Here is a 27,716-nt window from a genome sequence, read left to right as displayed (position 1 = left end):
GCCCATGCTTTGCTTCTTTACAGCAGTGGTGGGATGTGCCAAAAACCCAAATAAAAATCTTTTGCCAACAGTCCACTTTCAATGTCACCAGGACATAACCAGATTCCAGAGGCAATGGAGACTGAATTGTGGCAAAACAGGAAATGAGTTGATGCACTTGAAGCTAAATCAGATGCGCTGGCTGACTTGTTTGGTGCAACAGTACAGGGGGCATTAGTTTGCTCACAATTCCTTCGAAATACTTCTTTAGCAAAAAGAAGCTAATCCATGCTTTGCACACAAAATCTGGGATTGTTGTGTAAGAGCTGCCTGATACTCGCAAGTCTGCTCAAAGTTGATGGTGGTTTGTGTGCACCCTTCAATGTGTGCAGAGATATTTGACGGGGCTGTGCATTGTTTGCAGTGCTGTATGCTTTGGCTGTTGAGCCCCTTCTACATTGGCTAAGGATAGAACTCTTGGGGTTGTCAGTACATAATTGCAAATCCCCTTTCCATGTGTCTGCATAGTCTGATAACAAAACCTTGATGGTTAGTGGTCAGAGGGACCTACATGCACTATTCAAAATTGTTGCTGAATATGGGGCTGTATCATATACCAGGATTAACAGGGGGAAGAGAGAAGCCATTTTGGTTGGGAGTTAGTCAGGTAGAGAGCCAGCACTAACGGACGGCTTGATTTCACGATTTCAGTGATATGGAAGAAGGGAGGTTTTTCTGGGAGTATTTTCACTTGAATAAGTGGAAATGGCAAGTCCCCAAAATGTCATACAAAGGGCGTACCTTAATAGTGAACAATCCTGTGCCATCGTCTCTGACATAAACTGCCTTATATTGATCCACCACAAAATTTACAGGTCATAATCCAACAAATTGTAGTAGATTGATTCTGGGACAGTTACACAGGAAACCACAGAGTGTCTTACCTTTAGCGAGGGAGGAAGGTCTTATACAGATGTCCAGCAGAACTGCTGCTTTTAAACTTCGGCTTTACAGAGACTCCTTGCTAGTCCAGGGGACTTCATGTGGATACCATTGGCCTGGACACTATTGCGCACTGTGGGTGGTTTGTGATTGGATAAGACTGTGTTTGTAATGAATTCAAAAACACTAGATACTTCTGGCCTGCCTGTCTTTTATCGCAATCTTTTTAATAAAATGGAACTGTTTTCCATTTTACGTGCACATTCTCCTTACATAGGCTTCTCAAGGAATCACTCATCTATGGAGCATGTTTGGACATTACTAGTAAGGCTTCTGTATTAACTAGAGCTTTGTGCCCTGCTGGTATTGTAACCCTGTGTAAGCTTCAAGGGACGAATCGGATGGATTGAATGGTATAGCATGTCGGATTGTCTCAGTGGAAATGGCTGCTGCCACTTAGAGGTAGAGATCTTATTGGCAAACATTTACCTGTCTCCTCATTGTGGCACAGATTTCATATGCTGTAACCTCCAGCTAGACTAGTGGATGTTGTTCAGGGAGTACTGGTCTCTTTCTTCTGGAATGGGTAACACTAGCTGCAGTCAGCTGATTTGCATCTTCCAGTTTAGGATGGAGGGCAAGGCTAGAATAATGCCTTTAAGATTCCAGGCTACACAGAGGTTATTGTATCAAGAGGACTTCACTTGGACAAATTCTGCAACAGTGCTTTTAAGGAGGGCTGGTGGACTGTGGCTTGACAGGCATCTCTTGTTGATGCCTGGCAGAGGCTGAGTTGGCAGACCTCACCCATTTGTACAGGTCTATGCTCAAAGCCTGGATAGTTTTTACTCACTGAAGGTCACCAGATTTACTTGTTGGGACATGGTTACTGAAAGAACTTCAGTATAACGGCTATCCTCACTATGCAGTCCCGCGTGGTGGCTTCAGGGTGCACAAAGTTGGGTCATCTTTGAAGAGGTTGACCCAGGTAAACAAGCCATCTTCAAATGAGCTCGTCTGCAGAATCAGGTGGTGGCAGAAGCATGCAGCTTACATCAGGCCCTCCTGAGTGCGACAGCTGACATTGACAGCTGGGGCCGGACTGCGAGTGTGAGTTTCATTCTTTGACCGTTAGTTTCGACACAGGGATTGGCAAGAGATTGAGGAACATCTCTTGTCCTTTGGAACCCCCAAGCTGGGCAAGTTTGAACTCACAGGGAAGAAAACCATTGTGTATCACCTGCCTGGAAGTGTCAAGAGTGCCAGCCTTGGCTGAAGTGCTCTAACGAGATGGGCTGTGTTATTTTGTACTGGCTATTCTCCCAAAGGCTACTGGTGATCGCTGTATGAGCATCTGATTAAAAAGCAGACAGCCAACCTCCACTGGAGGATTGTACATGACTTGTTATCTATGAACAGACATCTGGTGCACCTCAGTCATAGTGTAGGTGTGGGATGCCCAAGTTTTTCACCTTCTTGTGCAATGCTTAGGGCTAGGTGGTTTATTATCGCTGCTAATCAGTTGGATTTCTTTATTAGGTGAAAGGTTTTCCTTTCAGCAGTTTAGTTTTGGAGAAAGACATTCAGTTAGGCTCAAAGATGTCTTGGCTTTAAAATAATGTTTTTTTTTTTTGTCTGGCACTGTTAGTCATCTGGAAGGACCCAGATAGGAGACCAGCGTGCAGTGGATACAGTGGCAATGCTGAAAGCAATAGTAGCTGCATGAATTTGGGTGGAACATTCCTATTACAGCGGGTGGGTTGTTTACGAGTGTTTCTTGTGATCTGGAGGATTAACGGGGTGTTATGCACTGTCATTTACAATGGTGAATTATTGCTGTCCTTTTAGCTGTTTTTCCTTTTTTAGATTTTCTTTTTTCCTTGTTTTTTATTTTTTTTTCTTGTGATACAGCACAAGTATGCTATTTGCACGATTTTGTCTGTTTTTTCCATGAAACTTGAAATTGTCCCAATAGAGTAGGCTTATAAATTCAAATTCTCTCTCTGTCTCTCTCTCTGCTCCCTCCATTGACTGTGCTCTGCCAATCTCGGCCCATATCCTTCACGCATTTTCGGACAGACATGCTCATTCTGGAGCTGGTCGGTGGCATTGAGCCCCGCATCTTTGCACAGAGGCCTGGGGAGGAGGCGAGGATCTGCCCTCTAACCAAGAGCAAGGGGGCCATCATGTCCCCCCAAGGGGCAGCCTGAAGTTAATTACCAGAGTACATCTCAGTCTGAGTGGTTTTTTAATATGCTTGCCTGCTGTCACTCCATAGCCAGCCTACGCTGGAAACCATTAAGTGTCGATCATGGAAAAAAGCCCAAGAGACTTAGGAGAAGCGGTCTGGTCAGCCGGCGCTGCCCCTGAAATAGGTCCAATAAAGCCTGCATGAGGGCCCAGTGGCCTGGTTCTGCCACGTTAAGCCTCCTGATTATGAGCCATGGAGGAAAGTGGGATCCTATCGAGGAGCATGTCACTGTTTATTTGGCCTTATGCCCAACAGCTTCATTGGCCTTGTCGGGAATCATTTCAGAAGGGAACCATCTGAAATCTGTGATCATCCCCTCATTTGTTTGGAGGGCATTCTGATTTAGATGTGCAGCACTGGGGACGTTTCTTTTCTCCTATAATCCGTTTTTGTGCATTGGTCCCCATAAGCAGTTTTAATGAATAGATTTTGCTGTGTTAGAGGCCTTGTTATTCTAACCAACCTAAATCCATCACAATGACAGCTTATAATACCTTCACCTTCAAACAGATGGGCTAAAACACCACCACAGAGTGAAAGTGAACATAGCCTGCTTGATAGGCCTCACTCTGCTGCCTGAGTTTTTTCTAAATCATATAATTCACCCATTTATACAACATGCTTCACAATTGCGTGGTCAGAAGCATGGTTCTCTAAATAGCAATTCTTTAGTACTATTTCCCTGTGGAAATAATGAACTGGAGTCATAAGATACAGTCATGGAAAAAATTAAGAGACCACTCTATATTTTTTATAAATCTGCATTTTTAAATCATGGTTTAATTGTGGTTCTGCTGGCAAAAGGCTAAGCTGAGCAACAGGATGTTTTCAGGTTCAAAATATCAGACAAAAAGTCAGCAGTACACAGGAATAAGGTGAAGCAGGAGACACTGGGAAGGACCAGAAACCAGCCAGATAACAGGCAGAAGCCACATTCTAATGCCGGAGTTGACCGTTAACTTATCCGACAGTTTCTCATGAATCGTAGGATGACATCAAGTGACCTTCAAAAGGAACAGGAAACATTAAGTGCAGCTGTGAAGTGCACTGCTAGGATAGTTTGTATCAGGCTCCTAGAAGCAGGACTGAAATCCCATAAAGCGAGGAAGAAGCCCTTCATTAATGAGAAACAGGCACACACCTATAAATTGAGAAATGAGTGAAACAAAAAATTGTGCTGTAGTCTCTTGTACATTCACTTTATCTTTGCTGTTTTTTGCTATATGAAGGTGATTCATCTGTGCTTGACTTCTGTGAAGGGGTTTGTGTTACTATGAAAAAAATGGCACACTGAGAAATCCCATCTGATATATCCTAGGACGTGAAATGAAAATAAGGTACCTGTTGGTGGGTTATGTGTGTGTGTGTGTGTGTGTGTGAGACAGAGAGAGAGATAGAGAGAGAGCACGTGATGCATACCCATACAACGTGGTGAATACCCATTTTTTTCCCTTTCGGGGACCAGTTTCCTGGTGCCCATAAGGGAAAACTCAATTTAAGAAAAATCTGTGACTGCAATGAAAAAACTAAAAATTTTGTTTGGTTACTTATGGTTAAGGTTAGGGCTGGGTAGGGGTTAAGGTTCTCATTGCTGGGATTGTTCCAAAGTCATATAAGGTCCATGCCCAAAAAAATATCACTCACTAAACACATGCTTTACAAGACAACTGATGTGACTGTCACATAAACCAGGTTTCAGGGCTTAGAAACCCAAGTTACTACAGTAGGTGCTTTCCCACCCTAGTTCAGGAACGCAGTTCCTGGGACACTCCCAGCCATGCGTACACACAAACCGAAGCAAACCGATGGACACATATTGATAGACACAGATTCCCATTTAATTATCAACCTTGATAAATTGACGAATAGAATGATCTTGTTACGTTCACACAACGTATACACAGGCAGCTCATGCTAATAAAAAGGAATTGTTCCAAAGTCATATAAGGTCCATGCCCCGAAAAAATGTCACTGTCACTAAACGCATGCTTTACAAGACAACTGATGTGACTGTCACAATTCATTTTCAGCAACATTCACTTGTGATCTACTGCGGCATATGACACACATTCCTTGCTGCAGCCAGTTAAATGCACCCATAAGATTACCTATTTCTAATAGCTCAGCCTCCTCCATGGCTGATGGAGCTGCACTGTCAGTGCCACCATCTGGAATGACTCCTGTTAGGGATGTTGCACCTTTGATGGCAGCTGTGTCACCATCCAGAGGTGACACTGACGTTGTGCGTGAGTGCCTGTGGGCTGCGATCCTATTGTGGTGGCGATTTTCAGATCGAACCACTTCCTCACCTCTGCTGCCGTTCTCATTACAAATGACGCAGCATTAACTGCATGTGTCACCTGTCCCCATGCTAGGTCCTTCTCTTTCTTTTACCAGCTACTGGTAAAGTTGCCAATCAGTACCTATTTGGTTTTTTGTCTGTTACATCCAGTAAAACTTACACCTCATTCCTAGTGAAGTTCCATTTTTCCTCCCTTCATTTTTTTAAACTTCATTTCTTAATAGCTAATACAGTGACAAAACAACAATACAAGCATATAGTGATGTGAAAGTTATATGCCCATATATGCTCTATTGAGGGTGCTTCATTATTTAAATAATCCTGCTCACATTTAGAATGCCTTACCAACATTCACTTCGCGTGGCTGCTCATATGAAGTCATAAAAGGTCATCCCGATTTTCCTCAGTTCAGTGCATCCCTGAGAAAACAAGGGAGCAGCTTTGGTCCATTTTTTTTCATTTTCATCCTCAAGACTTCCAGCCTTCAAACTGGCAGTGTGTGTCAGCTGGCTAAGCCTGTGTGTCTCTGTGCCTGTGATCAGAAGGTTGTGTGATTGAGCCTGGCCCTGGCAAAATAACCACAGGTCTGTGGCCCCTTCAGCAGGGTCCTTAACTCTCTGCTTATTATTATTGTTATTATTATTATTATTATTATTGTTGTTGTTGTTGTTGTTGTTGTTATCATCACCTTGAAATAAAGATGTGCCCTGAATGCTCTGTATGGCCTTTGCAGGTAAGCATGTTCCTGTGTTTAGTATCTATGACATGTCCCTTAAAAGAAGGCATGCCTAATAAAATGGATACTTCACAAATCTGTGTACCTTGCCTCTTAACAGAAAACATTGGTCTTAATTAATGTGGTGATGTCATACAAGGAAGACTGTGATTGGTTAAAGAGGTGAAATGCAAGTCCATCCCTTATTGACCCCGGGACATGACACACTTGGGAAAATCAGGACGTTAAGTGATAAATACCAATTTGCCTGTGTGTAATGGCGCTTCATATGCACAGTTAGGAGCCATTCTATGCACACTTTGATAAATGACAGCCCTGGTTCCTGAAAAAAGTTCCTACGATAGGAAAGGGCATTTAGAGGGGAGCATACTTCATCATGGATAGAGAAGCAGCAGATCCTCGTACCAATTAACATCACAGCTTGTGAATGACATTGACCCATATAGGTTTGTCAAGGTCAGGCAAGTCATAAAACTTTTAATTCATAGAAGGTGAGTTTAGATTCTGACCCAATAATTATCACCGGCTCCCAGATTTTACCCTTTAGAATGCTGCTCAGTGCCTATTAATGTATTCCATCTGTGGAACAATCAGATACCTCTGCAAACTACTGATCACTCCCATATATTTTGCTGCAGGGTTTTGACATTACTGAAGCACGCATCAGGAATGCATGTGTGAAAGTGCAGAACCTGATTAGCTCACTCCTCTTTCCTAACACTGGCTCAGGGAGATGTGATGGCCTGCATGCCCACCTGTGTGCTGCCCATACCGAGAGCCTGACACTGACACATTGGCTCTGGGTTTGGCCTCCTTTCTCACCCAGGCTCTCGCTCCCTCTGCCCTGTTTAGGTCGACAGCTGACCATCTTTAACAGCCAGGCGTCCATAAAGATTGGCGGTCGGGATAGAGGTCGGCCATTCCAGGGCCAGATTTCAGGGCTCTACTACAACGGGCTCCAGGTGCTAAAGCTGGCATCTGAGGGTGACCCCAACGTGCAGGTGGAGGGAAACCTGCGGTTGGTGGGGGATGTACCATCTGTCCTGACCACCGACACCACCTCTACCACCCCCTTGGCTGACATGTCCACTACCATCATGGAGACCACCACCACCATGTCCACCACCACCACCCGCAAGCAGCGCTCACCCACCCTGAGAGACAGCATCACACAGGTGAGTAAGTCTGCTAAGGAGGCTGTGATTAGCCTAAGCTGATGTGTGAGGTTTCATCACAGGTAAATCTACCTTGTCACACGGCTCTCCAATGGACAGAGTCACTTGCGGCTTGTGCTGGTACAAGAAGCTGGGCCGTAGGTGATGTGTCCGTGTTCTGCTGAGACAGACACAAACTGTTCCAGGACTAAGAGGCATTACAAGTAACTTGCACAAAGAAAAAGATTGCTGAGAGAAGATGGCGTGACAGAAATACTAGGCCGACAGAGGCACTTCTATATTTTAATGTATGGTATATCTGTTTTTATCTTTTTTCATTTCTTTTAATCTTATTTACTATCACAAAAGGTTAACTGTACTTTTAAAATCTAAAAAATATGTGAATACGTACAGTCTGTAAAAATGGAATTTATAAACTGCTGTTCACTGAAAATTGTTACAAAAGTTTCTACTCTTCTCGCATTAGACATGCTCAGCATTTTTTTAGGTTAAACCTAATGGAACAGCAGCTTACATTCTCTGCATGAACAAGGCAGGCCGCCTCCAACCTCAATCGAATTGCCGATCTGTGAAATGATACCCTACATGTTGCTTGCTTGCTCTGGGGGGCATTTTGCCCCCTAGAGCAGTGTGATGAGCAGTGTGGATGAGGTCAGGAAGCAGAAAGCAAAGCGGCACCTCCATCCTGTGGAAATGCCCTTCTTCTGCACCCACAGAGCCAGCAGTCACAATCTCATCTTCATTAGCTGCACTATAAACATTAGCCTTATTAATAATGTACTCTAATCGTGCCATGGCTTACAAAGCCATGCCAAAGCGTCCATGAAGCAAATAAAATAATACTACTGATGAATCCTAAATAACCATGGCAAATTGCAGCTGTCTGACATTCGAGGACAAGCACAACTGTGCAAGTGTGCAGTGCATACTTCCTATCCGCTTGTTTTTGTAATTTGTTTGTAAATTTTTTATTTTTTTTAAGAGAATAGTAGTGATTTATTCATACCTATGGGGGCATTTTGTTTTTGCCTATCTCATCTTGTTCTCAGTGACACACATATAGGCTACAGCAAGTTTGGGAGTTAGAGTGAAGGTTGTTCCATTGGTGTCCATGGAGTGATTGGGGTTAAGGGCCTCAGGGTTGCCAATCCTCACACATCTGCTGTGACACTCACACTTTCAGACTCCTACACTCACATAAGAAATATTACAGCAAATCTGTATTATTCCATTATAAACCTAAAATCAAAAGCATTGGAATAGTTTTCAAACCCTATAGACTATTTACAAGGTAATAAAACTGTTACAAACATGTAAATGCGTGTGCAGACTTATCTCAAGTTGAAAATCTTACACCAGCCAACTGACCAAAGTTGGTGACACTGGGGCCTTGCTGAAGGCTCAACGGAGGCATCAGTCTGCCAGCCACAGGACTGGAACTGGTGGCTTTCTAATCCCAGTCCTAAATGGCAGAGCCACATACCGCCACTTTGCTGTCCAGTACAGCAGGAACCCTGTATCCCTGGTTTCAGTTCTCCTTGGTTTATTCGGGGAAAAAAAAAAGGAAAATTCCAGGAATAAATGGGTTATGAGTTTGAAACTGGGTACCAATTGAGCACAAGCTGTAACATCTACCAGCCCAGTCACGCCCAGTACATGACTCATCTCCCTATACCCACACTTAGCATTCTCACTGATCATATTCATTGCCACATTATCGCAGTGTCTGTCATAAAAAAAATATAAAAAGCTTGAAGCAGTTTCAGAAAATTGATGGATGGATGGATGGATTTTCATTGCTACATCATCCCTTTTAGGCTGAAACATCAGAATTTCTTTCAACTCAGAGTACAGTACTGTATAATAATGTACAATGTACTTATTTTTACTGTATTTAAACTTTACCATATGTAAGTACACAAAAAGCATTGTACATAGGGGGTCCGTGGATGGTTCACTATTATCCACGGTTTCGGCTATCCACGATAAGTCTTAGATCATATCACCCGTGCATACGAATGGACTGCTGTGGTCACCCATGCGAGACTGACATGGTCTCCTGTGCGATAGGACATGTAGTAATATTACAGCACTATGTTTCAATTAAGCTAAATTTACATTTATTTTCCGTTCGTCGGCAGTTTCTGGAGAGTACTGACAAAACCCCCAGATCGGAGGCAAATCTGTGTTCGATCAGCGCTGGCAAATCGGCGCTCGAATGGTATATGTGAACTGTCCAGATGCATCTCTCTCTCTCTCTCTCTCGCTTAGCTGTCCATCGTGTCCAATTTTTCCAGTTTTTTATTGAGTGGTGATTTAAGTGGTGAACTCCCAGAAAAAAAGGTAAGGTTAACCAAAACTGGGAAATAATGTACATTTCAGAATTATACAAAAAGGCAAAAAGGTCTTTTTCGGGGAACAAGAAATGAATTAACAACCTAAAGCTGTTCTGCAGCAATGGAGCTCGATCAAGCCTTGAAATCCCTACAGGTGTCTCAACTTGCCCTGATTACTTTCAACCCCCTCTGTCTGCATATAAGTAGTGTTGGAACACACTGTGGTATCATACCTTCGTGAGCATTATTTGAACAGTATTGTACTGCAGAAAGTGTTGTATTGCTTTAAAAATTGTTAGGAAAAAGGTCATTAACAATGGAAGAGAGACAAACCATCATAACACTCAAAAGTGTAGGTCTGTCCTACAGAGAAATTGCGAAGAAAGTCATGGTGTCAGTGAATGCAATCTCCTTCACCATCAAACTGCAGTGCCATGCAGTACCCTCTAGTAGGCACCTAGTTGTTCAGGGGTTCATCCTACAGCAAGATAATGACCAAAAACATGAGTCCAAGCTATGCCAGAACTACCTTACGGAAAAAGAACAAGATGGTAAGCTTGAAAATATGGAGCGGCCAGCACAGTCTCCAGACTTCAACCACATCGAGTTGGTTTGGGATGAACTGGACAGAAGAGTGAAAGCAAAGCAACCTACAAGTGCCACACATTTCATCAAGCTCATTTCCGAAACCTCTGTATCATTACCACAAAGGTGTCCATTTAATGTTAATTTAATAAATCAAAAAATAGTACTTTGCTTTTAAATGCATGTGTAGAATCTATATGTTGTGTTCTTCGGGTTTGCCACATTATTTCAAAAATATATTAAGTTTCAGTGAAATATGAAAAATATTAGGTTGTAGATTCCAGAAGGAGTTGCAGTAATGACAGAAATTAGTCAAAATTAAATTAAAATGTTAATTTAAAAATATACATTATTTTAGAGTTTCAAATAACTGAGTATAACTGTTAATGAGATGACTGTTAATAAGCAATTTTTAAAAATATGAAAATGTATTGGCTTTCTTGATGGTCTTGATGTTTTCAGAATGTTGCGTTAATGAGATTTTTAAGGGCTTGTTTTTGGAAATGTTAAAAAACATGTTAAATTTTCTGTAAATGATTTAAAATATAGCCTTACAGCACTTCAGAGCTGGTTATTAATGGCTAAAAAAGAAACTTGTTGATGCAAATCTTTTTAAGTACTTCATGTTTGAAATCTTTTAAACCAAGATTTTCTGAGAATCACCCACATATGAGGGTTCATCTGCCGTGCATTTGTCAATGTCAGCATATATGTTGATTACAGAATTTTAACTATTTCTAGTGTATTGAAGTAGAATTGTGATTTCCCGGTATCATTCACACATGTGATTTTGTGACGAAACACAGCTTGAAGACCACACAGACTAGTCTGCAATTCCTCTTGGTGAAAAATCTTACAGTGTCGCTAGTCAGTCATGTAGTGTGTAATTCCCAATAACTTAAAGACTGCCGAATACAAGACGACAAGTCATGTAGTGTGAACAGTACAGCGTGTAGTTGTGTAGTGTGGAGGGGGCTTTGTACTCTAATTAAAACGTAATTCTTTCTGTACATTTTACACCATAATGGAGTCCTGGTGCCCTGCTTAGCATTATGTATCCCCACATTGCTTACACATGTGTAAGATTTGCCTGTAGGGTGAGGGCAGTGTCTCTCTGCAGGGTGACGTCCTGCTCATACCACAGGGATGTAACTCCACTGCAGCATCATAGCTGACTGCCGACTCCTCTCAGGACTCCTGGATTTCATAAGCAGAGAATTGGGGTAGAAGGCAGGATGGTGCTGAGATCAGCTGTCATTGGGATTTCGGTGTTGCTGCTTGGTTTGTGGTTAGATTAGCCACTTAGGGATTCTCTAGAAACTTCCCTCCTGAATTTTTCATGGCAACTTCCACAGTAAACTCAGTTTCCAGTTACACTATTTTCTCTTGCATTGCCTCATTATCAATCACTGAAGTATAATGACAGCACATTATATCAAGAGTCCTTCATTAGTTCTTTTACACATAGTTCTGTTTTTATCTGGAGTGTTATTGATCTGTTATACACGTCCGTACCTGGGGCTCTGTGAGTGTTAGGGAGGTGCTTTGTTTGTATGTTGTCTCCATGAAGCACATGCAAATACAGCAGCAGGTCAGCAAGCAGCAGACTCTGCTGAAAGAGGAGAGCACATTAGCTGCAGAGTAAGTAGGCTTCCCATAAAGACCCTCAACCCTAATAGTTTGTCCCCCTCTGTCTCTCACATTAACACACCATTTACTCCCCTACATGGCCAATAAAGAGCAGAGATTGTTGCCCTGAAAAACTCGCCATGCAAGCAAAGTACGGAAGGCCTAAGTGCTGGAGGTCTTCATCAGAGACTACACCCCAAACACAAATCAAAACCAATGAAAAGTATCTGCATGGAACTTGTTTGTTTGTTTGTGTGTGTGTGTGTGTGTGTGTGTGTGCGTGCGCGCGCGGGTTTACCTATTCTTATGGGGACACAATGTCCGCATAACGTGATAAATATCTGTTTTTTTTCCCTTATGGGGAAAAAAAATCGGTGACTGCTCTGAAAAAACTAAAAATGCAAATACGCTTGTATTTTGTTAGGTTACTTATGGTTATGGTAAGGGCAGGGTAGGGGTTAAGGTTGTCATAGTTAGCGTTAGCATTTTTCCCATTGAAATGAATGAGCGGTCCCCATAAAGATATGTTTACCCTACATGTGCGTGTGTGTGTGTGTGTGTGTGCGCGCGCGCGCAAGTATCTGTGTGTTTCTGTTGCGTGTTGCTCTTCAAGAGTAAAGAGCACTTACCATAAATTGACTATAATCAATAAGTAAATGAAAGCTGAATTGTCACAATATGTCATATTCAATGTATGGTATTAAGTCATCAACACTAGCATTGGTACTACATGACTAAGCCTGGACAGCTATACTGAGAATCATGTTGTTGTCTCTGCCATCCATTCCCTTCCTCTTCCTCTGTTTTTCCTGCAATAGACTACAGACTAACCATGAACTTGTTGCTCAAGCTTTTAATTTTAGTACAATAATATTTATATTTATTTTTATTGAGCAGAAGCTTCTGTCAAAAGTGATGTACAAGTAAGGCAATAGCACATTACAGACAAACTGGAAGCATACTGACAAACATAAGAAGTCGACCTGGCATAAGTGCAGCTAATGAATCCCCAGGTACACGTGTAAGCAGTATTGAAGAAGAGCTACACAATGTCTTCCAATCATCTAAGAATTTACAAAGACAACTGTTCAAATCAGCAGAAAGTGCAACAATACGAGCATCCAGGGAACATGGAACAGTGTAGGCTAGTAGGTGTGATCCTCTACAGATGGGTTTTGAAAATGGTCGGAGGGATTAAAGTTTCTCTGGGACCTGGTATGGAAACACACTGGATGCCAGATAATCAAAGGGCGCACACACATACCCACACACACACATACCCACACACACACATTTGTAGTCATGTTTTGGTGGGAACCGTCCACTCATTTCTATGGGTATAACCCTAATGTCAAGAATGACAACCTTAATCCTGCATTCGATTAAGTCGCTCCGAGTCGGAAGCCGAGTAAAAACGTCATGAAACGTCATGATTTCCTGTCAGAAACACACCTCCTTTACGATGTTGACGTCGGACAGGATTTTGTTTTTCCGAGATTCCCCTGTGAGGTAATTTCAACATGGCGGCTTAAACAGTCAACAGTAATTCTATTTTATAAATATTTAAAAATGTTTATTTTGTTAAATGTATTAATAGTTATAAATGTAATTGCACACAGTTTAGAGAATACCATATCATTACCGTAAACAGCATGCAATATCAGATTTTTACCAGACTTGTTAGTGTCTTTTGTTTGTTTGCAGTTTGTTTCCCTCTCGAAAAAAGAATATCGCTATGGGTCTACTAAAATATTACAAGGCTTTTAATGTGGTTTGACTAGTTTGTGTTTCTTGTTTGTTTGTCTCTCGGAAAAAAGAATCTGAGACCCTGTTTCATCTAATTTCATGTTTTTGGTCTGTGGGGTGAAACTAGAGAAGAAAGAGGAAACTCACTCAGCGGGAGACACAGATGGAGATTCATGGATGTGTGAAGTGACAGGGCTGCCTCTTATGCCACCATTATACCCTCTGTAAAATAGTTATATTTAGATTTCAGTCTTTTAATATTGGACATTATTGTAATTTAACATTTTGAATAGCTTATAAAGTAAAATCGAAATTTGATCATATCTAGTATGTCATTCAATAAAATACAACCGTGAAAAAAATGGAGACCATACTATATTTTTAAACAAATCTGTATTTTTAAATCCTGTTTTAATTGTGGTTCTGCTGGCAGAAGGCTAAGCTGTTCAAAATTTCTAAGACAGCAGTATATTAGAACAATATGAAACAGGAGACACTGGGAATAACCAGTAGCCAGCAAGGAAAAGGGCGGAAGCGACTTTCTAATGCCAGAGACGACCGTTAACTTATCTGACAGTTTCTTATGAATCGCAGAATGACCTTCATAAGGAATGGGAAACATTAAGTGCAGGTGTGAAGTGCACTGCTAGGACAGCTCATATCAAGCTCCTAGAAGCAGGACTGAAGTCCCATAAAGCAATGAAGAAGCGCTTCATTAATGAGAAACTGGGAAAAACCAGGCTGCAGGTTTGCAGCAAGAAAAAAATTTATTATTCCTTGATGCACACATATAAATTCAGTAATAGGCGAAACAAAAAATTCTGCTATGGTCTCATGTTTTTTCCATTCATTCATTTCATTTGAAACTAGTACGCTTATATTAGTTTTATCTGAGTACTAGTTTCATTACACATTACAGTGTAGCCACATGTGTGTTTTGATAATGGTCCTTTCAGATGGTGGATAATTATTTCCATTTATTTTTCATTTTGCAGACAGCTTTGCATGTGGACGGGACCCTGCAGTGCAGGCTGTAGAATATGCTCTCCTCATGAAGCAAAGGAAATATGGTTGTTTAAAGACTCACTAGTCTGGGCTCACTAGTCTGATCTGTAGGTATAAACTTAATATTTCTTTAAACCAAGCTCCATACTGTCAGACAGAAGTTTTATGGCTAAAGAAGACTCTTGAGCAAACAATTTAGTGGTGAAATTTCACAAGCTCCTGTATACTTTTTTTTGCATAACATAGAATCTCATAATAATAATAATTCAACACTGATATTGGTATTTTTGCTAGGAGTGGTTATCCAGCACATTCACCCCAAAAGTAGGACATACAATATAGACGTTAGATGGGAAATGTCACGCTGTGAGAAGCCCAGAAGTCAAGCAAAGTGCAAGTATGTTCTAGCTGATGCAATAATGCACATTTCATCCTTCCATCAGAATATGTGTGAAAGGCATCTAATTCCCTGACCGAGGGTGTAGGCTTCGGTATGGACAGCAGCAACAGGTCCCAAACAATATCGTGGGAGTAACATGTGTATTTAGGTGGGCGGGGGGTTCAGGGCTGATTTGGTCCCTACCAATGTTGACACCAAACCTACATGCTTGTCCCAGACACAGCATCCTCAGAGAAAGATGCTGCATACATTTGTTTAAGTCCTGCACCATTCAGCTACTGATTACATGCCATCACACCGGCAGAGTATCAGGCTGATTGGCAGGGCCCACCTTCCCAGGTTTCTGGCCAAGCTTTCACAGAAATTGCAGCTATCCATGGCAGCCGGAGAAAGCGTCACACTAAGTAAGCCCATCATTAGCAGTAGCACATGTGGTGTCACGGTCAGAAATGCTCCTTCTGGCTGACACACCTGTGGTCACCTTCAGGAAGCTGTCACTGTGCGCCTCACTGCCCCTCAGCAGACATCTGATAAGTCAGAGTCCTGGCAGCCTGTCACCTTATATGCCTTTGAGTTATGCTGTGTTTACAGTGGGGCGGCACAATTACATCCACCTTCTGAGAAAAACATGAACCATCCCCATGACGTCCATCAATGTGCAGAAGAATAAACAAAATAACTTCAGTTTAAATATATTCCATAAATTAAAGTACACTGTCTAAGCAAAGAATCATGATAATGACATTTCAGATTCCATAAAGGCTCAAGATGCTCTATAAAAACACTGCTCAGCTCCTCCCTTTGACCATTGTGATTAAAGCTTTAATTATGAAATAAAGCTTTGATGTCACTAATCCATGCACACCTGTACCCTTGATAACCCCCCCCCCCCCTTTTTGTGTGCTGTAGTGTTTGCTGAAGCTAGTCTTTGTAATTAGTAATGGAAAGGAAGCATTCAGCTCTCTTTTGGTCACCTTCCAATTTAGTCCTTTTCTCATGCTGTGAATCAGCCAGCATGTGTCCGACATCAGCACTCTCAGCTTACTTATGCGGCCAAAATTATTTCTATAGCAATTAGCCTGTATGTAGCAATTAGCCTGTAACATGAACGATGTAGGTTGCATTATCCATGTCACCAGTAGCATTTCAGTCATTGGCTGCATTTTGCTTTTCTACAAAAGCTCTGATATTAGTTGTGTTTAACCAGTCAGGCTTTTGAAAGTTGGCTTTTAGCTGTCGCCATGAAGGTGTGACAATATGTCCCTACATTCAGCACAAAATAATCCACCATAATTCCTCTATATCTCTCTTGTGTTATGCACATAGTCGTGATGTTACACCTGTAGTTCCTTATCAGGATATTCATATGGGCAATTACAGCTGCCCTGGAATCAATATCAGCAGTCAGGATGAAAATCATATATGAGCGTTTTAATACCTAAAATCTGTCCTTTGATTCCACTGTTATGATTCGTACTGTGAATTTCTAGATGTCAACATGTGTTTCACAGGAACCTCAGCCAACAAACTGCTCTGTCACAGTGGCTGTCTGCTAGGCGTATGTGTGTATGAATGGTCCACAGAGCTCTCTTTGCATACCAACACTCTTTGCGGGAGCTAATCAAGGAACAGGCACACTACAAAAAAACATAAGAACTAGCAGAGCTGAGATGACAGAATTCGCAGTATTATGTTGGGTTTATGGTTAATAACTGGAATGGGAGATCTGACATATCTGCAGCAACTTTATGATGCTATTACACCAACATAGACCAAAATTTCAAGCACCTTGTTGAATCTATGCCATGAATAATTCAGGGAGTTCTGAAGGCAAATGGGGACCTGAGCCATTCAACCTGGTGTGTGCATGTGCACGTGCTTGTGTATTTATGTCCGTGTATGTCCATGGACTACAAACAGTGAAAAGTGTAAAGAAAAAAAAAAGTTTATAAGTGCCCTCTTCTGGCAGCTGGCACTCCTAAATAAGCAAAGTGATATAGGGAGAAGCATGCTGTAAATGGATTTGTCTTCTGCCTTTCCCTTTTGTACTCCGTAAGTTATGGTGCCAGTCATAGTTAAAGCGCTGACGCGCTGATGAAGTCTGTCTCTCTAACACGTACACTAATGAAGAGTAGAGGATTTCCCTCATGCTTTGGTTCCCCATGTGTTCCAGAACACGGATGACCTGCTAGTAGCTTCCGCAGAGTGCCCCAGCGATGACGAAGACCTAGAGGAGTGCGAGCCGGGAACTGGTGAGTCCATCCTGGTCATTGTGTTTCCTGCATTCTGGTCCGAGGGCGGCTCCCCTGCTGAGAATGATACCCCTACCGCATACGCAGCTGTGATTGGCCACATTGTCCCCAGGCACAGCTTTTAGCTGTCACTTTCTGCTGCACAGTATCTACTTCTGGTCCTGTAGAGCCAGCTCCCAGTTGTTCTGTCATCAGTCATGGCTTTATATACCTTTAAAAGCACTTTGCCAAACTCACCATGGTCAGAATGGAGGCTTTAAGCTGCTTTTGTGCAACCTCTGAAACAGGATTTAAAGGTGCATAAGAGCTACATTTGGTTTGGGCTATTACAGAAATTTACTGAAATGTACTATAGAGCTCATTCAAGCTTCTTGAAGCAAGCTTGCATTTTTTTGTGGCTGAAAACCTATCAAAATGTCAGAAGCTGATTTACAGGCTGAACCTTTGTGATGATATGCGTATGCAAAGATAACAAATCAATGCCACTATCTCTATGCATGACAGGAGATGTAGGCTGCATTGTATCTCAGGAGAAACCCCTGTACACATCACCATAGCAACAACAGCAGCCAGCTTCTCTCTGTGTTCATTTGAGTCGAACAGTCAGTGCTTTCATGTCGAGATGAGACTGGATATTCAGAGCCTATGGCATTCACACAGCACTCTGTACATTAACACAAACATGCCTTAATTACCAGAAAGGCAAGTCTAAGAGCGACTCATTATACTTATACTTGAATCAGCTCTTAATTGCTATATATCAATATGCCTCAGTAATAATTTGGGAGATTTAGTAGTCAAGGCAGGAGGTTTTTTGGTGGCATCTTATCTGTGCTGTTTGCCAATTAAGAATCCCTCCCCATTGCTAGTTGTGTTGATTTGCTGGCTGCCCTCGAGTAACTGGGTGATAGACCTTAGTCCTATGTGTTGCACAATTTTATTTCTTGTAATAAGAAGCCAGAGTTGTCAATCTGAAATGGGAATATACACATGCACACACACACACACACACACACACATGTAGGGTAAATATATCCTTATGGGGACCGCTCATTTATTTCAATGGGAAAAATGCTAACGCTAACTATGACAACCTTAACCCCTACCCAGCCCTAACCATAACCATAAGTAACCAAACAAAATACAAGAGTTTTTGCATTTTTAGTTTTTTCATAGCAGTCACCGATTTTTATTAAATAGTGTTTTCCCTAAAAAAAAAAACGGATATTTATCACGTTATGGGGACATTATGTCCCCATAAGGATAAGTAAACCCACTCACACACACACGTACAGATACACACGCATACACGTACATATGCACACACAGCCTGAAAGTCTGGCTCTCATGAAACATGTTACAAGACCTGGAACGGGGCCTGAAGCAGAGAAAGCCCACTTTTGCATGTTCTGTTTGCTATGAAATACAGCTGATGTTTGTCGGTTCTTGATAAATTGCATTTCTTATTTTGTATTTCATAACAGACAATTGCAGAATGTTTTTTTTAGTATGATTGGTTATTAATCCTCAGGAAGAGAGAGAAAGGCAGCCCTAGAAAAGTCACTTTGAAGATGATCCATGTCTAGACGTGTCTCATGTCATTTCTCAGGGAAGAGATGGAAAAAGCAGAGGTACTCTCTGGTGCCTGCAGAACCCTGCAAAAACTTTATAATATATTCAAGCTTCTCTTTATCCCATGGCAGCTTTTAATCTTTGGCCTTGTTAGGCTCCCTGAATGACATCATCCAGCATAGGCTGTGTTTGAGATTTTTTTTTTAACAAACTGAGTAATGATAGTGAGCATGACCCTGTGAGGCTGCACCTGCCCTACTCACTGTGTCCACCCACCCTACTGCAGCGTATGAGCTGAGTTAGGATAGTGAGCGTAATCCTGTGAGGCTTCAGCTGCCCTACTCACTGACTCCACCCACCCCGCTGCAGTGTAGGAGCTGAGTTAGGATATTGAGCATAACCCTGTGAGCCTGCTCCTGCCCATCTCAATGTCTCCACCCACCCCACTACAGCATATGAGCTGATGTAGGATAGGGAGTGTAACACTGTGAGGGTGCACCTGCCCTACTCACTGTCTCCACCCAACCTGCTCTACTGTATGAGTTGAGTTAGGATACTGAGCGTGATTCTGTGAGGGTGCACCTGCCCTACTCACTGTCTCCACCCAACCTGCTCTACTGTACGAGTTGAGTTAGGATACTGAGCGTGATTCTGTGAGGGTGCACCTGCCCTACTCACTGTCTCGACCCAACCTGCTCTACTGTATGAGTTGAGTTAGGATACTGAGCGTGATTCTGTGAGGGTGCACCTGCCCTACTCACTGACTCTACCCACACCACTGTAGTGTATGAGCTGAGTTAGGATAGTGAGCATAACCCTGTGAGGCTGCACCTGCCAGAGTCAGTTTCTCCTCCCACAGTGTATCCATGTCCGACATCTGCAGCACGATTATTACATATGACTGTGCTGTCAGGCATCACTCTGCCTCCTATAAGCAGGGGCGCCGTAAGGGGGAGGAAAGCTAGGACGATTCCAAGGGCCCCTGAGTGACAGGGGCCCTAAAAAATTAGGAAAATAACTGGATTGGTTTGGACTGGGGGGCCTAATATGATATGCTTTCATGGGGCCCAAAATCTCTAGCAACGCCCCTGCCTATAAGTCATATCGATCAGAAACTAAGCATCACCCAGCACTATTACTGCTAATTGTTGTTCATAACCTGACAGCAGAGAAATCCTGCTCTCCTACCTCTGCATCTCTGTTTTTAAGGAGCCAGAAAATGTCTTTGCCAAGCATTAAGTGCACACAATGAGTACTACGTAAGTGCTGTGCTATGCCTGGCCTGCCGTGGCTCGCTGCCCTGCATCCATCACGCCATGGCAGCTTCAAAGAGCCTCATTCACCGCAGGCATCGGCTCCCTCGTTTCCCTTCCAAAAACTTCTCAAATGTTTTAATGGAAGTAATAGAAAGTGAAAGTGAAGACAGGCACCATTGCGGGGTCTTCATGTTGACTGGAATGAGTCACCCAACAGAGGCAGCTGGCGCCGCTCAGCCGCAGGATGTGCCACTCACGTCAAACCAAAGTAAACTGGCGGCTGACGGTAAACTGAGAGAAATTAGACGGAAGGCAGCATCTGTGCTATGTCGTCGTATGAACCCCATGAGAAGAATAAGCCCGTAATGCTGCTAAATGAGGCAGAGCAAAGTGTTTCAGGTGCAGTCCTACATGGTGGTATCTCAGTTAATGCTGCATGGAATTTGAACGTGATGTCATGACGAGTTACATGGCAGTTATACACTGCAAATGGCACTATGACATTTAGCCGTCATGGCACCCAGCAGTCACTGGACTCGAAGGTTCTGTATTGTTCCAGGTATGGAGAGTTCAACCCAGATGACACTATGAAGGACAAGTCAGTCAGGTTGCTTTTGGGCTTCTCTCTGATATCCGGTCTCTGGAAGGGGCGTGATAAGACAGTCTAAGGGTGTCAACACTGAGCAAACAGAAATTTCTGGAATGGCAGGCCAGTAAATTGTATGGCATGCCTGCAGCATTTCTGTTTCAGTACTTATTTACTTTGCAGATACTGTTTTTCAACCTCTGGGCCAGACCAAATCAAAACTGTGACCCCAGTCTTAATCCAAACAAAAATACATTACACCTTCACGAGCAGCTTTAAATGACAGCAGAAAACTTTGGCCCCCTTATGATGACTAGAGACACCATATTATTTAAAACAGATGAATTCCAGTCTGTGAACATTTATACAACAATCTAGCCATATGAATTTTTGATAGGATGGGATGAGCTTTGAATAATATACTATATTCTATATCAAGGGAGGCTGACCTGGGAACGCCTTGGGATTCCCCTGGTGGAGCTGGAAATGGTGGCTGGGGACAGCAAGGTCTGGGCATCCTTGCTTAGACTGTTGCTTCCACAACCAGGAACAGGATGTGTGGTTGAAAATAGATAAATGCATGAGCGTAAATAATGGGGGAGGGGGATTTAACCCCTCCAATAATCAAAACCAGCCAATACAACTCCCTGGACCCCCTTAAATGGTTGGAGACCTCAACCCCTCAATGCTCAACCCAAAGTTATGCCCTTGAATGGATGGATTCTATATATCAAACTTCTAAGGATTTAAGGTAGCTTGGAAGAAGGTGTTGGTCAATATTCTTCTGAATGAACAGGGAGTTTTCCTAAGGCCCAGATATTTCACTGTTTTGGGGGTTCATGATCAGTGATGTCCCATTTGGATCAATTTAACTGGTACTGGCTGAGACAGAACCAAGATGTGAAGGGGCTTGGACTAGCCAATCACAGCTGTGTATGATAAAGTCATTGTTTCTACTGTATATGGCTAGTATATTGCTAATCAGCTGAGGCACCCCAGGTTAAACTCAGCAAACCGGCCAGCTGGAATTTTCTCTAGGCTGGAGGAGTATCCACCCATGTTGTGTGTGAGAGTGCAGTACAAGTGATTGTGCAGGTAGACGTAGAGCTCAGAATGTTACAGCCCGCTTCGTGATAGGAGGACCTGTTCCAAAGCAGGGCTAGCACATGCACACCCCTGCACTTTCTACTTTGCTTCCATTATTTATTCATAGTTACATTTATTCCTACATTTTTTAAACAAATGTCCCAGTTCCCTTTCTCTGTATCAATAACTGTCTTTTTCATTATTCGTTTTATTTAGTCTTATCAAGTTTATATAAAAAAAGCAAAATTAACTTGGACTTGACACACTTGAAAAGTTCTATTTAATCTGCATAAACTAGCTTTGGATATATAAATGCAGCTTGCCTGTTTTTGCTATATGAAGTATTTCCTTATGACCTATGATCTAATTTGGCCATGCCGCTCCTCAAATGCCGCTGTAGATGTCATTTAATGAAATCTGTACTACACTCCCATTGCATGTGACCAGGCTATGATCAGATACACTGTGACACTATCTGTATCACATGACAAGGGCAACAGTGTGTTGCAAAGTATGTGACTGCACACGGGACAAGGCTGAAAAACTCAACCTGAGGTCATCATTTATGGAGGTGTGGGATAGTTAGGCAGGGCAGGGTGCAGTGCTCTACCCACAGACACAATGAAGCAAGGCAAGGTGCAGTGCAATACCGACAGACACCATGAGGCAGGGCATGATGCAGTGCTCTACACACAGACACAATGAGGCAGGTGGAGCCCTCTCACTGTAGCTTAGCCCAGCCAGCCACTCATGCCACTGGCTTTCATTGAGGGGTCGAAGTGTGGGGCACTGCAATTGCACATTGAATCTAACTCATTTCTTTGTTTTAATGCTTTTTCTTCATTATTTCTCCGTAAGTATACCATGATTAGGACCACTGCGAATCAGTAGACATCTGTTGAAATGTTTCCACTTCTGTTTGGATTTTGAAGCCTTCGTTTAGACTCATAAAAAATAAAAGAAGATAAATTAGGCCCAGGCTGGACTGTGAGCGAGATCTGTGAGCTGTGTTTCAGTCAGACTTATGCTTTACTCATTCACCTCATCAATAAAGCTGTCACTAGACAGGAAATAGGCACTTGTAAAGAGAGTAATCTACATACTACATAAAGTGTCAACTTTCCGAAATCTGAATGTTCAAAATCTCATGATTTTACTGTATGTCATTATGTATTGTTCATTTATTAACAAACCTTGTGTACTGTGGTACATCAGGGAAACCAAGCCATAAAACAGCCATAAAGGCAAGTATGGCCATAGCATTTTTGGTGCTATATCTGCACTTAGTTATATTGCACGAAAAGGCTGTGCCCAGTTCAAAGAGGACCAAGCAGAAAATGCCTCAATTCAGAAATCAGAAATCCATAGTGAGGAGCAGCGATGCCTAATCACTGACGACGAAAAAGATGTTAAATAACACTTAGCGATTCACTGAGATTCAGGAGGCTAGCTGATGAGGATACAGCTTGAGCACATAGAGGTCAGAGCACTGTAAATATACACTGCCTGGCAGGCGTCCTGTGTCTCGGGGGATGATTAAGTTACACAGAGGGTGGAGGAAGAGGTAAATATTAATGCGCATCGAGCAAACCAGGCACAAACAGCACAATGTTCCAGCGCAGCTCCCTCTGACGAGAATCTGATTAACAAATCATAAAATGAACAAATGAATCAATACAAGAAGAGGGAAGGGTGGGCTTTCTATCTAAGAGCAATCTTACACAACTTTGTTTTTGTAATTTTTTTTCATGCTAAAATCATGCGGCCAATTTGTTGATGTAAGTGCCCTGAACTCCGTGGTTTGTCATCTTATTTAAACAGACAAAGCAAAGGAAGCAGGGAGATAATTAGCTCAGCAGATGGTAGATAGGAGACTAACTGTTCAAATGTTATTTTGTAATCTTCTTTAACATTAATTATAATACTATCATATTCACTCAAATAGTAATTAGCCAGCTTAGGCAAGGAACATAGTTTAGACTAGAATGAACATGTTTATATGTTATTTTTTTCTGCCAATTCATATGTCTAACTTGTATTTTATATTGAAGTTAAGACTAATCACCTTAAGACTTTAAATTTAATACAATCAAACAGTATAACTAACCTGATATGTGTTCTTGGTATTTTAAAGAATATGATACCTGTTTCATTTGGACTTCTGTGTTTTTTCTGCTGATCCAGAGAGGAACATTCCAGGCTACACTAATCACTTTTCCCACCTTTTCTCTTTCTCATCCTAGGAGGTGAATTAGTGTTGCCCATTATTACAGTGGACACTTTAGAGCCCCCGTCTATCGCCACCCACTACCCCGTCATCCCCCCTCCCCCCACGTATCGCCCCTTCCTCACCCTGCTTGAGACCACCAAAGAGTCCCTGCCACTGGCCAATGGCCGCCCCCCCTGCCCCCTGGACCAGGAGGACTGTGAGGAGCCCATTGAGGTGTCAGCCTACGGCTCGGGGGAAATGACCGAGTCTGATGACGAGGACTTTTACAAAAATGCCCCCCTCATCCCTGATAGGACAGTGCTGCCACCCCCTCCTGCAGTGGAGGGTGCTGTGCAGAGCCCCCGCGATCGGCATTTCTCTAAGCCCCCCTCCGTCCCCACATTTGGACCCGACCAGCTCCCCCACCACAGGCCTGGCCTGGGTGCCAATGGGCGCATGCCCGCTGGAAAAATGAACACCCGCGATCAGGTGCTTCTGCCGCCTGCTGCCTCCGCCGACCCAGATCACAGCGGGCGGCACCGACACATTCCAGGAATAACTCGCCCCCCCAATTTCCGCCATTTGCCCACAGCCAGCCCCACGGCCCCGGAGAGGGGCCCGCCCGGCGCGGTGGAGGTGATCCGCGAGTCCAGCAGCACCACAGGCATGGTGGTCGGCATTGTAGCAGCTGCCGCACTCTGCATCCTCATTCTTCTCTATGCCATGTATAAGTACCGTAACCGTGACGAGGGTTCCTACCAGGTGGACCAGACCCGCAACTACATCAGCAATTCCGCCACACAGCCCAATGGAACTTTAGTCAAAGAGACGCAGCCTGGGGTCCCCAAAACTGCCACCAAAAGCAAGAAGAACAAGGACAAGGAGTACTATGTGTGAGCTTGGCCCATGAAAGGTGGACAGACAGAGGGAGAGAGTGGAGAGGGATGGAGACCATGATCTGCTTCTGCGGGGATCTATTCTCCATCCTCCAGCTCACACAGGCTCAGACAAACAACACAATTCCAGGCTCCAAGATCCTCATGTTGCCAAAAGCTTGTCTTTGCCTGACTCTCCACCACTCAGCAGTCTATGCATGTAGGCAGCGACAGGGGCCCACAAAGCAGGCAGAATAATCCCACCGTTTTCCATCACCGATTCAATTATTCATTCTGACACATTCAAAAAAAATTATTGGCTTTTTATGGCTAATGCCTCTTCGTTAATTGTTCCCTTTTGGTCGAAATGCAAATGAAAATATGCTATATTTCTCTCTGCACCTGTTGTTCTCTCATTTTATAGATGTACCATTGAGGCCTCCTCAGTAATTATTTTTGAAAACAGAATAGTTAGTTTAGCCTGATCTAGGACAGGGGTCCTAAGTGAGTCGCAATGTAATTTTTGCAGAATATGTTTGTAAAATTGTAAAAACACACAAAAAAATCACTGTAACTGTACTGCAACCAATAAATCTACAGAGCAAACTGTAGCCCCCAAATGATGAGACATCTGGCTAAATGGGGTTCACAAGCATCTGGCGCTGTTAATTTGGGGACCATGGGCTGCACAGTTTGGGAACCCTTGATGTAGGAGAATGGGGCCTCTCAAATAGATCTCTGCTTATATTTAAATTGAACAAAGTGTCAAAGATGCCTCCCTCCATCTTCCTGCTAACCTCCCGAAGACTCTCTGCCTCTCTCTTCCTCTTTCTGTTCATGGTGCTAAAAGTTTCTCTGCTGTGTCTCAAGCATGTAGTGTTCATTACAGTACAAAAAAATCAACTGTTTCTGTGAAAAAAAAGAGAAAGTGAGAATGATTCAAGACTGACAGAGAATTGAAGCCACCAAACCCAAGTTGTCCAGCTGACAAGTTGACTTCCTGACCACATATCAACTGCCAACAAATGCAAGAGTGAATGGACCATGGCTTTCAGCACGACAAAGCGACTGCAGTGAACTTGTTCTAAGCAAATGTATAAATATATGTATAGACATTGCACAAATCTGTGGACTGCACTGGAACCATATCAAAAAGGGAAGTGATATGTTTGTGTGCGTTTCAGCCAAGGTCACAAATATATACCAGGAAGAAGCAGCAACAAGAAAGCAATGCTGCTGGTGTCAAGTGAAAGACAATTGAAGTCTGTTGAGTTTCCTGGTGTCTTCATAGCAGGCAAGTGCATCCAGCGCTGAGGCTGCCCATTGGTCGCCCATCTTGTACTCCTCTCCTGGAGACAGCAAATCAACAAAGAATTGACAAGAAAAGGAAAGAAAGTGGAATATGGTTACCTTGGAGGTTAAAGAGAACTTTAGTATACCAATTTTCTTGAGTCCATAAAAACTCTTCACTAAAAAAAAAAAAAAGTTTAATCTCTCATACCATTCCTAAGAAAAGTGTTTTCCCTGATAATGTCCTCACCAAAACATGAAAATTGAGTGAGAAACTGAAATTTATATGTTCTCTTTCTTAATTGACCAATGTGATTTGGGTTAAAATGGTCTTATACTCTTCCCTTCTTATGGCATGAGGAGATTCCTTCCCTAACAGTGAAGCTCCTTCTGCATCCTGCTAACTGTCTCTCCCATTCTTTTTCATAACCTCACATTGTATGTAACAGCACTGACATAACATTTTACTTCATTTTTAGAAACTGTATGTAACAGCACTGACAAATTCTCAAGGTCATGCGTGACAGCACTGGCAAACACACGTTTTGTTTATATAATGACTCAAAGCCAGTAAGGCCTCTTTACTGTTCTGTTTCTATTGCTTATTTATCCTTGACATGATTTTGTATTATACTTGAACAGTTGCCATCTCCGTATCAGGAAGCTAGCCGAGTCCATTCATCTTTTTGGTCAGTTCATTCTGATTCCTGCTCTTCTTATTAAATGTTATTGTAAAGTGTTTCAGTGAGATATGTGTACATTAACAGAGGGGAAATACAATTGGTTATACACTTCTTAAACCAGGTTTCCTGTCATTTGTTTCTAACTTCAGTCCATCTCTAATTATATTAGATTATAATTAATATTATAATATGGTATAAATTTGGTGCTTTCGGGAGTGATACTTCACTGGTCCTACGTAGCCAGTAAAGGAAAGTCTGAGTTATAAGACATCAGTAATTGCTGTTAGTGAACTGAACCAGCACAAGCCTTTATGAAGCCAGACAGTCAAACACCAGCTGCTGGTTTTACATGATGTTCTTGTGTTGACTGTATGAATACTGTATGAAGTATGAATATGTCTATCATCATTCAGGCATGAGCCATGGATGGACTTCCAAACTGGGAATTATATATTCATTCACGAGACAGATGAAATCTATGGCATTCAGCACCTTGCAATGGTCCAATTAAAAGCAGATCTCAATAAAAAAACATGTTAAGTACACCAAGACATGACAACTGACGAAATATGATAACTGCCTGTATGCATACAGTAAACGCACCAAATAACAGCTTTGTGGAACTAGAAAGGGGGCTATCAGAACGACAGCATTGTATCCCCCAGATAATTTTGTCAATTGTTATGTTCAGAGCCGTCTTTAGATTGGTGTATCTGGTTGGGCCGGACCAGGCCCCACCCTATAGGGGGTCTTGTGCAAAAGGAAAACTTGCCTTGATAACGATAGGCTAAATAATAATGTTATTAATTTTTTCATTGATT

General features: G+C 42.5%; 1 protein-coding gene across 5 annotated transcripts in view; it reads left to right on the top strand.

Moving 5' to 3' along the window:
• LOC140577544 (neurexin-2-beta-like) overlaps window positions 1-27,012 on the top strand; it is a 314,016-nt gene extending 287,004 nt beyond the window's left edge. For 3 of the 5 annotated variants that reach the window (XM_072717164.1, XM_023827379.2, XM_023827378.2), the window contains 3 exons: window positions 7,063-7,385; window positions 17,260-17,338; window positions 24,082-27,012. In XM_072717164.1, coding sequence (XP_072573265.1) covers window positions 7,063-7,385; window positions 17,260-17,338; window positions 24,082-24,944 — 1,265 coding nt within the window. In that variant the 3' untranslated portion in view covers window positions 24,945-27,012. The remainder of the gene's footprint in view (window positions 1-7,062; window positions 7,386-17,259; window positions 17,339-24,081) is intronic. The other 2 variants (XM_023827381.2, XM_023827380.2) reach the window with 1 other exon arrangement.
• The last annotated feature ends 704 nt before the right edge of the window (window positions 27,013-27,716 follow it).

This window comes from Paramormyrops kingsleyae, chromosome 10 (genome assembly GCF_048594095.1).
Source record: "Paramormyrops kingsleyae isolate MSU_618 chromosome 10, PKINGS_0.4, whole genome shotgun sequence".
NCBI classification, from domain to species: domain Eukaryota; kingdom Metazoa; phylum Chordata; class Actinopteri; order Osteoglossiformes; family Mormyridae; genus Paramormyrops; species Paramormyrops kingsleyae.
This window is presented reverse-complemented; position numbering and strand designations above follow the sequence as displayed.